Raw genomic sequence first — 12467 nt, 5'->3', positions numbered from 1 at the left:
TGTTGAGCTGACCTGCCACCTCTGGCCACCTCGCCCCTCCCTCCTGGGGACTTTGGGCCAAGGGGCAAGGCTGGTCCTGGGAGGGCTCAGATCGGGGTGGAGGTGCCCGAGAATGGGCTCCATAGGCATCCTGGGGCTGGTCAGGGCTGTGGGCTCCAGAGGAACCTCCAGACACAGCCACCCTTGGCGTGGGGAGGAGGAGGAGGCGCTTGCTGGATGAGACACCCAACCCGACCCTCAGCTTAGAGGCCTTCTAGAGTCAGCCGTGGAGAGGCTCTGAGTGGGGGTAGGGGGGCTTCCTTCTGTGCCCTCCTTTTCTGGCTCCCTGGTGAGCGCCTGCCAAGTGGGGTGGGGGGGCGAGATGGGCTGGCTGGGCAGAGGGGCCAGGCCTGGCTGACAAGCTTCTTTCTTTGTCTCCCCCCCTGCCCACCTTTAGGTCCCGGCTGTGCCAGGTGCGATGAACTCTGGCTGCAGGGCTGACGATGGAAGGCTGTGATTTGCCGGTCATCCTGGGCAAGGACCTTGGGGCCGCTGGGCCTCAGCACCAGCAGTGGACTGAGTTTGGCAGTGCTCACCGCCTCCCCACCGCACCCGATGGCACAGGATCCGCCGCAGCAGCCCCGCTAGGCAATGAGCGGGCTCCCTTCTGTGAGCACTCTGCAGGCAGCCCTGAGCCCAGCACCAAGGAGGTCAGCTGCAACGACTTCGCGGCCTCCTTGGCCGGTTTGCAGACCTACATGGAGCCCCTCTGCCCCAACGCCCACCCTCTCCTCCCCCCACAAGAGGACTGCCGGAGCGACACTGGCGAGGAGGAGCAGGAGGAGGAGGAGGCGGCAGAGGAGAGCGACATCGAGAATCTGGCCGGAGAGATTGTCTACCAACCGGACGGCTCAGCATACATTGTCGAAAGCCTCAGCCAGCTGAGCCAGGGCGGTGGGGGGCTCCCACCCCTGCTGGCGAACTCTGCTCTCGCCAGCCCAGGGGCCACGTCAGGGGAGTCCGCTGCGGCCATGCCCCAAGTCCACCCACAGATCATCAGCACCTTCCACATCGCCTCCTCCTTTGGGAAGTGGTTTGACGGCCCCGGCGAGGCCTTTCCCAGCCCCTCCACCCTGGGGGGGGTCAGCCCCGTCCTGCACAGCTTCCGCGTCTTTGATGTGCGCCACCGAAGCCACAGGGATTACCTGAACAGTGACGGCTCTGCCAAAAGTTCCTGCGTATCCAAAGATGTTCCCAACAATATGGACATGTCCAAATTCGATAGCTTTGTCCTCTACGGAAAGAGGAGGCCCATCCTGATGTGTTTCCTGTGCAAGCTCTCCTTCGGCTCTGCCCGCTCGTTCGTCACCCACGCGGTGCATGACCACCGAATAACTCTGAGCCCGGAGGAGCGGAAGATTCTTAGCCACAAGAACATCTCCGCCATCGTCCAAGGCATCGGCAAAGACAAGGAGCCCCTGGTAAGCTTTCTGGAACCAAAAACCAAAAACTTCTCACACCCTTTAGTTTCTACAACTGACCTCATAAGCCCTGGACACGGTTTCTATGGCAAATTCAGTGGGATCCGCGTGGAAGGGGAAGGGGGCTCCCAGATTGGGGTGGCCGGTGCAAGCGACCAGCCCCAGACAGCAGACCTCTTAGCCCCGGGGGGGCCCTCAAAGACCCCAATTACCTCAGTCCCCCTGGCTGCCCCCACCCGCAGCCCTTCCGCCTCCCCCGAAGGGAAAGGCCCCGGGAGGGCCGGCAGAGATGCGCAGGGCGGCCTCTTAGTGAAGGCGGGATTGGCGGGGGAGGGAGGGGGGGGAGGGGGGAGGGGCTGGCGGGGGCATCCAAGGGCTGTTCCCACCCAGCCTGGAGCAGGATCCGGAGGTGAAGCTTCCTGCCACCGCTGAGCCCTGGTTGGTGGCGAGCGGTGACGGTGGCCGGAAGGATCTTGCTCTTTCAAACCAAAGCATCACCTCTCCCTTATTATTAATGCCTCACGCGCGTCAGGGGCCGTCGAGGTGCTCGGCTTCTCCCCCTGCTGCTTCTCCCTCTGGCTGTGGGGGTGCAAACGGGGGGAGCTGTGGGAGCTTCAACCGTGAAGGAAGCCAGAGGCCCGGCGGGGAAGAGGGAAGCGCCGGCGGCCGAGGGGAGTCCGCCGGCCCAGAGCCAAGCGAGAGCCTCCAGGGGGGGGAGGAGGAGGACGGGCCCTGCGCCTCCCACCACCAGCACGGGGGGCCCCTCTGGGAGCTGGGCGGGGAGGAGTGCCCCCTGGGGGGAGGGGTGGAGTGTCCCAAGTGCGACACCGTCCTGGGGTCCTCGCGCTCCCTGGGGGGCCACATGACCATGATGCACTCGCGCAACTCCTGCAAGACCCTCAAGTGCCCCCAGTGCAACTGGCACTACAAGTACCAGCAGACGCTGGAGGCCCACATGAAGGAGAAGCACCCCGAGCCCGGAGGGGCCTGCGCCTTCTGCCAGGCGGGCCAGCTGCACCCCCGGCTGGCCCGTGGCGAGAGCTACACCTGCGGCTTCAAGCCTTTCCGCTGCCAGCTCTGCAACTACTCCACCACCACCAAGGGCAACCTCAGCATCCACATGCAGTCGGACAAGCACCTCCACAATGTCCAGAACCTGCAGAACGGGGAGCAGGGCTTCGGCCACGCAGGGGGGCCCATGGCCGTGAGCACGGCAGCCGCCACCGGGGTTGGGGGCGGCTGTGGGGGGCCCTCCCCCACCAAACCAAAAAGCAAACCTACCTGGCGGTGCGAGGTGTGTGACTACGAGACCAACGTGGCCCGGAACCTCCGCATCCACATGACCAGCGAGAAGCACATGCACAACGTGGCGCTGATGCAGCAGAACATGAGCCCGGGTCCGCCCGTCCTCCCCCTGGGCCTGGCCGGCCTGCCCGCCGAAGCCGAGCTCTACCAGTACTACCTGGCCCGGAACCTGAAGACGGACAGCAGCCCCAGAGCCCACTTCCTGCCAGGCAGCGCTTTCCAGGGGGAGCCTGCCGACCCCTCGACCTGCGTGGCCCCCTCTCTAGGTGAGACCTTCGGGGCCCTTCGGGGGCAGTGGGAGAGGAAGGGGCGGCCTTTTTGTCCAGCCCCCAGGGAGGAGCGGCCTGGGTGGGCCCCCTGCTCTCCTCCGGCCTGGGGCAGCGGGCATGCTGGAAGGCTGCTGGGGCCGGAGGAGGCGGGGAGGAGGGGGGCTCCCTTGTGGTACAAGTCCTTCCACGGTGGTGGCCCTGGAGGCCCCGATGGGAGGGGGAGGGTCTCCTGGAAACCCAGAGAAGCAGGGGACCCCCTGGACCACCTTGCCAGCTTCCCTGGGCCGTCTTCCGTAGGGCTCAGGGCTGCCGGCCTCTCCTTGGCCTGCTGCTCCAGGGGGGAGGCAGCCTTGCTTGGCCTGGCTGCCTCTCGGGCTTCTCTTGGCCCTCCTGAGTCGGGAGGGGGGCTTCCTGCTGTGGGGAGGGAGCAGCGGGAGCTCTTCTGCGGGGTGGGGGCTCTCCGGGAGGGGAGCAGGGACACATGGCCGGCAATGCCTGCGCTCTGGTCTTGCCATGAGGGTGGATGCGGGAGACGCCGCTTGAGATGCTCCATGCGCGTGACCGGGGCTTTTGTGGGAACGTTTAGATTAGGAGACTCTGCCGCTGCAGGAGAGGGACCCTTGAAGGACCCACCAGTGGTGTTGCCTCCCTCTGGAGATTGTCCTGTGGCACAGGCGGCTCCTGCTCAGACCCTGGGGAGACCCTCCCCGCTCGCTCCCCCTCTCTGGAGAAGAGGCTGGCCGGGGGCACCCTGGGCTCTCTCACCGCCTTGGCCCCACTCCAGTGGACGGGCGGGGGGGGGCTTCCCCGCAGGTATCCGCAGCAGCAACCCCGGTGCTCCCGACCCCTTTCCGTGGGGAGGCCCTCCGCCCCCCCCCACGACTGCTCTTGGCCAAAGTGTTTCAGCCCCCCCTCGTCTCCCTGTGGCTCAAGGCTGGCCTTCCCTGCTTTTGCCGTGGGGTGGAAGGAACTGGTGTCTCTTTGGGGCTCGGCCGAGGCTGCTGCCACCTCCACTGCGGCACTTCCTGCCACGGGTGAACACGCCCGCTTCCCCCCAAGTGTCCTCGTGGCCCCTCTGGGAATCACCGGGATTTCTCTGCTGCCGCCTAGGACCGGGCCCAGCACTCGGGTGGACGGCGGCAGAGCCATGGCCCTCAATTGGGGCAATGGGGTTCTAATCTGTGCCGTATCTGGAGGACGGACGGAGGCCTCGGTGCCTGTCCCAACCGCCAGGGGAAGGCATCTCTGAGGGAGCGGGTTGCAAAGCGCTTCCGTCTGCCGTGGCCTTTGTTCGATGGGAACAGAAGAGAAACCGAGGCAGAGGCTGAGCTTGCTGCGAGGGCCACGGAAGAGGGGTGGCAGTGCCAGCAGCACCCGGTCGTGTGGGGCAGGCGTTTGTGGGGCGCGGCCACAGGGGACGCTGAAGAGCCCCACAGGGTGGTGGAACGCTGACTGGCAGCCGGGGCCAAGAGGGACCCAAGAGGGGAGGGGGACACTTTGCTGCTACCGGAACTCGGCGGAAAGTGCCGCGCAGCTGCTGGGCGTTTTTGAAATGACTCCAGCTGTTCTGGTTTCACCTTTATTTGCGCCCTCTGGAAACTCCCCCCCTTCCCCGGTTGGAGACAAGCCGCCCTAGTCTTGGCTCCCACCCCGCAGCCTCGTGGAATTCGGAGGGCCTGCCCCCCAACAAAGTTCTGGGGGGGTGGGGGGGCAGGCAGGCGCTTCATGAGCTGGTGGTCCCATTGTGGTGGGGGAGAGGCAGCTGGGCCAGGCACCTGCGCTCGGGCCGAGAGCCCTGGGTGCCCGGGGAGTGGGGGTGGCTGGAGCCTCTCTGACTGCCGTCTCTCTCTCTCCCTGCACAGGGGGGGCAGAGCTGTCTCCGGCCCCCCGGCCCAGGGGAGGGCAGCCGGCGTCCGAGGAGCCCCTGATCCTGGGGGAGGCCTCCGCCCAGGCCAGCGACCCTCCCCTGAAGCTCTTCCAGTGTGCCCTGTGCAGCGGGTTCACCACCGATGCCCTGGAGCTGCTGGCGCTGCACCTGGAGGAAGAGGAGGAGGAGGAGGAGGAGGAGGCGTGGGAGGGGGCCGCGGGGGAGGCCCTCCAGTGCCGGCTCTGCCACTACAGCACGCAGCTCAAGGCCAACTTCCAGCTCCACTGCCAGACGGAGAAGCACCTGCAGAAGAGCCAGCTGGCGGCCCACGTCCGGGAGGGCGGGGAGGCCCACGCGGGGCGCCTGAAGTGCGTGGCGATCGGGAACCCTGTGCGCGTGAAGTGCAACGCCTGCGACTACCACACCCACAGCCTGGAGAAGCTGCGCCTGCACACCGGCCAGGCCAGGCACGCGGCCAGCCTGAAGCTCTACCAGGTGAGGGGGCCCCTGGGGGGTGGGGCGATTGGGCCCCCCCTCTCCCTGAGGCCCGTCCGTGCGTCCATGCGCTGGGCCTGGCCGCAGCTTCCTCCCCCCGCCCCCTCCCTCCCTCCAGGAAAGAGCCCTTTCACCGGCGTGGCAGAATTGCTCCAGACGTCTGTATTGATTTTCTCTGGACTCCGAGCGTCACCTTTCCCGCTAATCACCCCGTAATGGCCTTAGGATGAACAATCGGGCACCACCTGCCATAAATCCACACGGCAGCTTTGCTCCCCAGACACACGTGGCCGGACGGCCTTCCTGCCTGCCGGGCTTCGGGCCTGCTGTGCCCCTGCTTTCCAGCCCCCCCCCCGGCTCTCCTCCCTCCCTTCCCCCCAGAGGCTGGCCGAGGCTCTGGAGCCCCTCTCCTCCTGGGCCTGCCCCCCCTGCCCCCCCTTCCTCCCCAGCTTCCGGGTAACCCGTCCCTCCGGCCGTGGCTTGCAGTGCTCCAGAGAGGAGGAGGAGGAGGAGGGCCCTGGATGGGGAAGGTCAGAGTGGTCCAGGAGCAGGAGGGGGCGCGTGGGGTGGGTGGGTGGCACGCTCCTCAGAGTTGTCATGGAGGTTGGTGGCTTATAAAGGTCATTAAATAGCCGATGCTGCGTGAGGTGCGAATCCTGCCCAGGGTTGTTCATTGCTGGCGTGAGAGTTCAAAGCCTCTTTGAGACAATACTTTATGAAGCTTGTTTTGCATGGTGTATAATCCCCCCCCCATAAGCCACTTTATTGCCTTGACCGCGGATGAGTCCCGTGCTGCCTCTGGGCTCCCCAAAGAGCAGGGAGTCCCTGGCAGGAGCCGTTTCCTTCTGCCATGTAGCCGTCCTGCCGACAGAGAAGCCGCTGCGTGGCATCCATGAAGCCGGAAGTGCGGAGTGGCCTCGTCAGCCCAGTTGCGTTGGAGGCCTTGTAGATGTCGTTAGGAGGTCCACTGTGGGCAGCGGGCAGGCTCCCGTGGAAAGCTTCAGCTGCAAAGCCCTTCCACTCCCCTCCGGCCTCTTCTCCGTGGCCGTGGTCACCTTCCAGTGCTTGGCACACAATGGGATGTGCTTTCTCACTTGGCCTTGCGTTGCTGGATCTACTCGGACCAAGAAGCTGCCCCTCCAGAAGATCATGTCATGCTCTTCTCCAGCCGTTGACGTGGGGAAGCATCCTGTTGTTGCAAACGGAGGACCTGGTCAGTGGCCATGGACGCAGAGGTTCGGATCGAGCGGCTGCAGTGGACGTCGTCTCAAGGAAGAGAAAGCTGCTGCTGCTGCTTAGAAGAAGAAGAAGAAGAAGTGGGGGGGGGGCTGAGTTGAGTGGTGGGAGGTCGGGCGTCTTCTCCAAACACTATGGTCCTCCTCCTGCCTGACCTGCTTCTCCTCAGAGATGCTAGAAAGAAAAAGACAGAGGTCCTGCGGGAATCTCACTCCTTCCGGCTCAATTCATTCTCACTGGTGGTCAGCCAAATGGGGGTGTGCTTGAGAGGCAACTGCCCTTTGTCTTATTCTGTCCTGCCAGAGGCTGCTGCTGTAGGACTCTAGGGCAGGATTGGTCACCCAATTGTGATTGACCATTCTTGTTCAGCTGCACACAACCGGCTGGTGACCCTGGCAAAACAATTGCTCCCTCGAGCCAAGTCTCCCCCCGCAAGGACAGTTGTCCATCTCTGAGAGAAAAGAGTCTGAGGAGCAGCCGTGCGATCCATGAGCTGGGTTCTTTGCTTGAAGACATTTCACTGCCCAGCTAGGGAACGACAGCAGTGTGAGGGAGTGTGAGGCATGTGCTAATACACAACAGCTTGCGATTCCAGTTCTGGTGGAGGTGTGGTTTTCTTCTTGGTGATTCCTTGATTGGGGAATTGTTTTCTGTGCGGTTGTTTATCTGACGCCCGCCCCATTTATCTGGACATTGGCTGTTGGAGAGTGTCGCCTTCTGCGCTTTTTGTTCCCTTCTTAGGGTGTTTCTTAACTGTCCCCTTTGAGTGGTGGTGTGTCGGGGGCAGAGAAAGCTGCTGTATGTAGACGGGGACCAAGCCCCACATTCATTCCTGCTGCTGACGTCACCTACGGTTGGGCAGTGGAATGGCCCCACGGCTACCCATCTCTCCCCCCGTGCCCCCCGGGTGTGCCTACCTGTGCAGGGGGACTCTCCCAGGTTGAAGTTCTGGAGCCCAAGGGGAGAGCGGCTCTTGCTTCCTGTGGGGCGAGTGACCTACTTGGGGCTCCTGATGCATCGGTCGGGGCCCAGCGCTGCTCTGGCTTTCTTGGGGCCCTGGGCAAGAGGCGTGGGTTTTGTGGCACGTGAACCTCCTGGACACGGGCTCCGAACATCCCTCCTGGAACAAGCTTGAGCCACTCATGGGGCATCTCTAAGAGAGAAATTCTGTTAGGTTCTAGTAGGAGTGTGTGTGTGTGTGTGAGAGAGAGAGGGGGGGGGGGAGAACGTAAAGAGGAGGCGGAGGTGAATGGCTAAATATTGAAACGACGCAGTGCCGTAGCGATGGAAGCCAACGGGGCCACTTTGTGCCGGTCTCCCTAGGCCAAGGTTCCGCTCGTACGAACGGGCCAGCCTTCGTCCCCGTCTCAAAGCCGAAGAATCGGCAGTGTCCGAAGCCATCGCCTTGCTCGTGTGGCTGGCTGGACTAGAGGCCGTTCCCTTCCCACCGACGCCTTCCCTACTTTTCTGTCGCACTGCTAGGTTGGCAGAAACTGGGACAATAGTGGGAGCTCCCTCTCTCCGTTAGGCAGCGCTGGGGATTCGAACTGCCGACCTTTCCGATCGACAAGCTCAGGCCTTAGCCACTGAGCCGCCGCATCCACTGGGCTCAGCTCACCAGCTGGTGGGGGTGGGGGTTGTTGTTGGTTGCCCCTTTGAGTTGTTTATAAAAATAGCAAAGGCGAGATATGCATTAAATGCATAAAAATGGTGCTGCGAGGTGGTCACTGTGGTTTGAATGTCCGGAGCCAACTCACAAAGGCCGAGCAAGGACGGCTCCACCTGGCCAGCCATCCCATTGGAAGAGCGCTCGAGCCACGCAAAGCGAGAATTCCCAGGCAGAGTCTCCCCTGAGTGGCCACCGTGGCGGCTCTTGTCCCTTGCCCGGGGCCCTCAGGCTGGGGGCGGGGGTCTTGACCGCCCTGGCCATTGGCCTGCAGGGCAGCCTCGTGAAGGGTTGATCTGCTTAGCTGGCCGGCTGGAGCTGCCTCTGGCCTCCCTGGGGGGTGGAGCCCCTCCTCATTAAGCTGGTTGGGGCTATTGATTGGGCATTTGTGTGTGGAAGAGTCTTACTTACTCCATGCATTATCTTGACAGATTGATCAGAGCTGATTGAGAGCCTCTTAGAGGAGGGAAGCCGGACGCTGTCATCCGTGCGTGCGGGAGGGGGCAGGGGGAGGCTGGAGCGAGAGGAGCAGGCCTGACATCTTGGAGCAATTGTATTTACAATTAACATGGCTGCAAACGATTGCCTCTATTGATCCCCCCTTCCTGCAATTACAGCCCCATTGTTTACATTCCAGCACTTCAGTTATAAAAAGGAAATTCAATAATTATTGCATTATTTAAAGTTAAAGTGCCACAGAGTTTGCTGGCTGCTTGATTTAACATTCCGTAAAATCCATGCTGAGCTTTCCGTCTGGAGGCTTTTAATGAGGCTCAGAAGTCCCACCAGCCAGGTATCCCGGGGGAGTGGGAGCGGGACTCGAATCCAGCTCCGATGGCTGCAAGACTCGGAGCAAACCCCTGGCCCTGATCCAGGGGGGAGTTGGTTCCAGAGGGCCGGGGCCGCCACAGAGAAGGCTCTTCCCCTGGGGCCTGCCAGACAACATTGTTTAGTTGACGGGACCCGGAGAAGGCCAACTCTGTGGGACCTTATCGGTTGCTGGGATTCGTGCAGTAGCAGGCGGTTCCGGAGGTACTCTGATCCAATGCCGTGTAGGGCTTTAAAGGTCATGACCAACACTTTGAATTGTGACCGGAAACTGATCGGCAGCCAATGCAGGCCCCCCCACCCCCCGAAATCTCTGACTGGAGGCTTTCCTGGAGGAAGCCAGAGGCCCTCGGGGTTTTAAGGGGGGGTCAGCCTGTCCTGATGGATTCTTTTTGGGGGAGGGGGGAGTCCATTTTAGTGGTTCACTTCCAAAGAGCCGGGGTCGGGGGGGATGGCTGATGTCCTTTCCCACCTGCGCATCCCCCCACCACCACCACCAAAGGGGGCCTCCCTCACTCTGGGGGGGCCTGGGGGGCCCACATGGATCTTGGGAGGAGCCGCGCTTTGTGCCCTCGGAGGCCTTGCGCTGTGTGCCAAATGGGGGGTCGGCAAAGAAGCGGGGCCTCCTCCCCCCCTCCTGCTCCTCCGCGGCTGCCCGGCTTCCTTCCCTCTGACCCAGAGACGGAGTGGGTGGGCCGGCTGCTGTATTCGGCGAAAGGAGCCAACCGGGCCCACGGACCCCCTCTTACCCCCAGGACTCCTGGGCCCCGGGACGGAGGGGCAGGGATGAGTTGCCCCCCCCCTCGCTTGACTGCCGGCCTTCCCCGGATGCCCTGGCGGTGCCCAGAGGGGTGTGTGGGGGGGGGGGGTGTTGGGACCCCAGAGGGGGCTTCTCACCTGGGCTCTGTCCTTCTCTCCGCAGCACCTGCAGAGCCGCGAGGGCGCACGGGAGGGGGACGGCTGCTTCCTCTACCGCTGTGTCCCTTGCAACTACGCCACCCAGGCCAAGCTCCCCCTCGTCCAGCACGTGCGCTCGGTCAAGCACCAGCGGACCCAACGTTTGCGCAAGTTGAAGCGCTTGCAGGAGGAAGAGGAGGAAGAGGAGGAGGACCTGGGCCAAATCTTTACCATCCAGCAGTGCCCGGCTGCTGGCCCCGGTGAGTGGCCTTCGTGACTGTCGCGGCTGTGCTAGGACGGCAGGGCGGCTTTTCCCAGGCAAGTGGCTGAGCGTTGTGCGTGGACGAGGCCGCTTAGATTTCCCACCCACCCAGAGCAGTGGGGGTCTTGGGGGTTTCGGGGGCCTGGGCTGAGGTGGGCCGGGGAGGCTGAGCCGGGGGCTGCTTCCCAAAGGCCACATCTGCAGTCCGGCGGGGCACAGCCACTTGGCCAGGTCCAGCACAGTTTGCAGGTGAAGAGGGGGGGGGGGAGGCCCTTCCGTAGAAGGCAGAGGGGGCGAGGGGGGGGGGCGCCTGGCCTGATGGCCTCCTCAGCTCCCAGTCCTTCTCCGGACAAGGTCAGAGGTTCTCCTAGCTAGTGTTTTGCCAAGACTGCCGTTCCTGTGCCCCCCACCCCTCCCTCCAACGAGAGCACGAGGTCACCTGGGTTGGCTTGTAAATGGGAGCCCCCCCAAAAACCCCTCTTTTAAATAGTATTTATGCACCACTTTGCCTCTTCTGGCGGCTGTCCTGCTGCAAGTGGACGTGTGGTTTGCTCAGCCGACTGTTGGTTTGCCCAAGAGATGCTGGGCAGCTCCCCCTCCCTCTCTGCCACTCCAGCCCAGTTCTCCCCTGTCCTTGACACACACACACACACACACACACACAGACACGCCCCCTTCTCCTACGAGACCCTTTCCCCCAAGAAGGCCCTCCAAGCCCCTTTGCTCAGCCTTCTTATAGGGGGTGATATGTGTGTGTGTGGGGGGTGTCTGGCTGCCATGAATGGCTGATCCTTTCAGCCCCAGCCCCCCCCCCCCCAGGCAGAGGAGGGAGGAGGAGGCCGAGCCGAGCAGCCCCCCTGGGGCCTTTCCCCCTCCCTCCCTCCCCTCCCTCCCTCCATAGCTCTGGGTCTTAGCCCTGAAGAAAACCTTTGACCCACACCTGGGCTCGCCCTATGGAGTGTTTGGCCCGAATATGGATTTGATTGGTGAAGGTGGTAAGGACGCTGTACGGGGGAGGTCAAAGGTGCCTGAGGACAAATGGGACGCTTGGCCAAGGGTCCAGGCAGCGGGCGATCAAAGGGGACGCTCCCCTTTTCTTCTTTCAGATGTCGATGGATGTGTAGAAATGAGATTTTGGGTGATGTGACTTTTGAATGTAGATAAAGTCACGGTGGTGGTTGAAAAGCCAAACTTTTTGCAGCATATGCTCGGAAGCTCTCGGCTATTTGCTTTCTGTGATCAGATAAACGTGGCCTATCCCAAAAGATGTACGTACGTACGTGTGTGTGTGTGTGTGTGTGTGTATGTCATTATTTGACACTATATCCATATTTTGGGGTGTTTTCTTTCCATTTTGAAGTTGCTAAGCCAGTATTTGCTGAATAACAAAGTAACAGAGCTGGAAGGGACCCTGGCGGTCTTCTAGCCTGACCCCCTTTTCAAGCAGCAGACCCTACCCCCATTCGGACAGGTGGATGTCCAGTCTCTTCTTCAAAGCCAGCTTCTCCTCAGCGGCACAAGGCAGCCAGAGGGGAAGACTGAGCTGCCCACTGGCCCCCAAGAGGGAGAGCTGGCTGTTTCGGGGCTGGGCAGTGGGGGGGGGGGGCTCTGGCGGCTGCTCTCCCTGTTGGGCCTGGCCTGATGGGGGGGGAAGGCACCCGTTCGGCTCCCAGCCCCCCTTCCTGGCAAGCAGCGCCTGGGAAAGGACAGGCACGGTCCGGTCACTTGTGTGGGGGAAAGAATAACAAGTGGGGGGGCCTCCTCTTCTTTGCCCCAAGAGGAGAAGGAAGCGGGGGGGGGGGCTGCCTGTTAAGGGGCGCATAATTACCCTCCGGGGCTGGGCAAATGCTGCCCGCCCTGCTCAAAAGGGCCAGCCCTGCTGGCACCACCTGGGTCGGAGCAGCTGACCCTAACCCTAACGGGCCCCCCCTCCCTCTTGGCCATCTGTATCCCCATGAAGATGAGACGCCCACCACGTTTATCAAGGGGACCACGTGGAGCTGCCTGGAAAGACCGGGCTGGCGGGGGCTTCCTGGCTCTTCCGCCTCGCAGCCCCCTTGGCCCCGCTTATTTCCCCAGGCGGCCCGCCCGCCTCTTTGCTTCCAGGGGCACCACTGGGCAGGCCCTGTTTGGGGGAGAGGGCTGCCCCCCTTTGGACCCGCCTGGCCGGGGAGGAGGGGGA

At 62.8% G+C, this 12467-nt stretch overlaps 1 protein-coding gene across 1 annotated transcript; it reads left to right on the top strand.

Moving 5' to 3' along the window:
* The first annotated feature begins 482 nt into the window (after nt 1-482).
* On the top strand, nt 483-11553 carry LOC139172469 (zinc finger homeobox protein 3-like). The gene is made up of 5 exons (XM_070761618.1): nt 483-1743; nt 1835-3031; nt 4897-5396; nt 10049-10283; nt 11392-11553. Exons 1-5 carry the CDS (start codon nt 483-485, stop codon nt 11430-11432), a joined length of 3234 nt encoding a protein of 1077 aa, XP_070617719.1. The 3' UTR covers nt 11433-11553.
* The last annotated feature ends 914 nt before the right edge of the window (nt 11554-12467 follow it).

This window comes from Erythrolamprus reginae, chromosome 9, assembly GCF_031021105.1.
Source record: "Erythrolamprus reginae isolate rEryReg1 chromosome 9, rEryReg1.hap1, whole genome shotgun sequence".
NCBI lineage: Eukaryota > Metazoa > Chordata > Lepidosauria > Squamata > Dipsadidae > Erythrolamprus > Erythrolamprus reginae.
Note: the sequence above shows the minus strand (reverse complement) of the source record. Positions and strands in the feature narration are given on the sequence as shown.

Excerpts from the sequence above, each read along its gene's own strand:
- LOC139172469 (XM_070761618.1), top strand. The coding sequence starts at position 483 with ATGGAAGGCTGTGATTTGCCGGTCATCCTGGGCAAGGACCTTGGGGCC. Across the intron at positions 3,032-4,896 it reads CTGCGTGGCCCCCTCTCTAG|GGGGGGCAGAGCTGTCTCCG; the intron begins GTGAGACCTTCG and ends CTCCCTGCACAG. Across the intron at positions 5,397-10,048 it reads CCAGCCTGAAGCTCTACCAG|CACCTGCAGAGCCGCGAGGG; the intron begins GTGAGGGGGCCC and ends TTCTCTCCGCAG.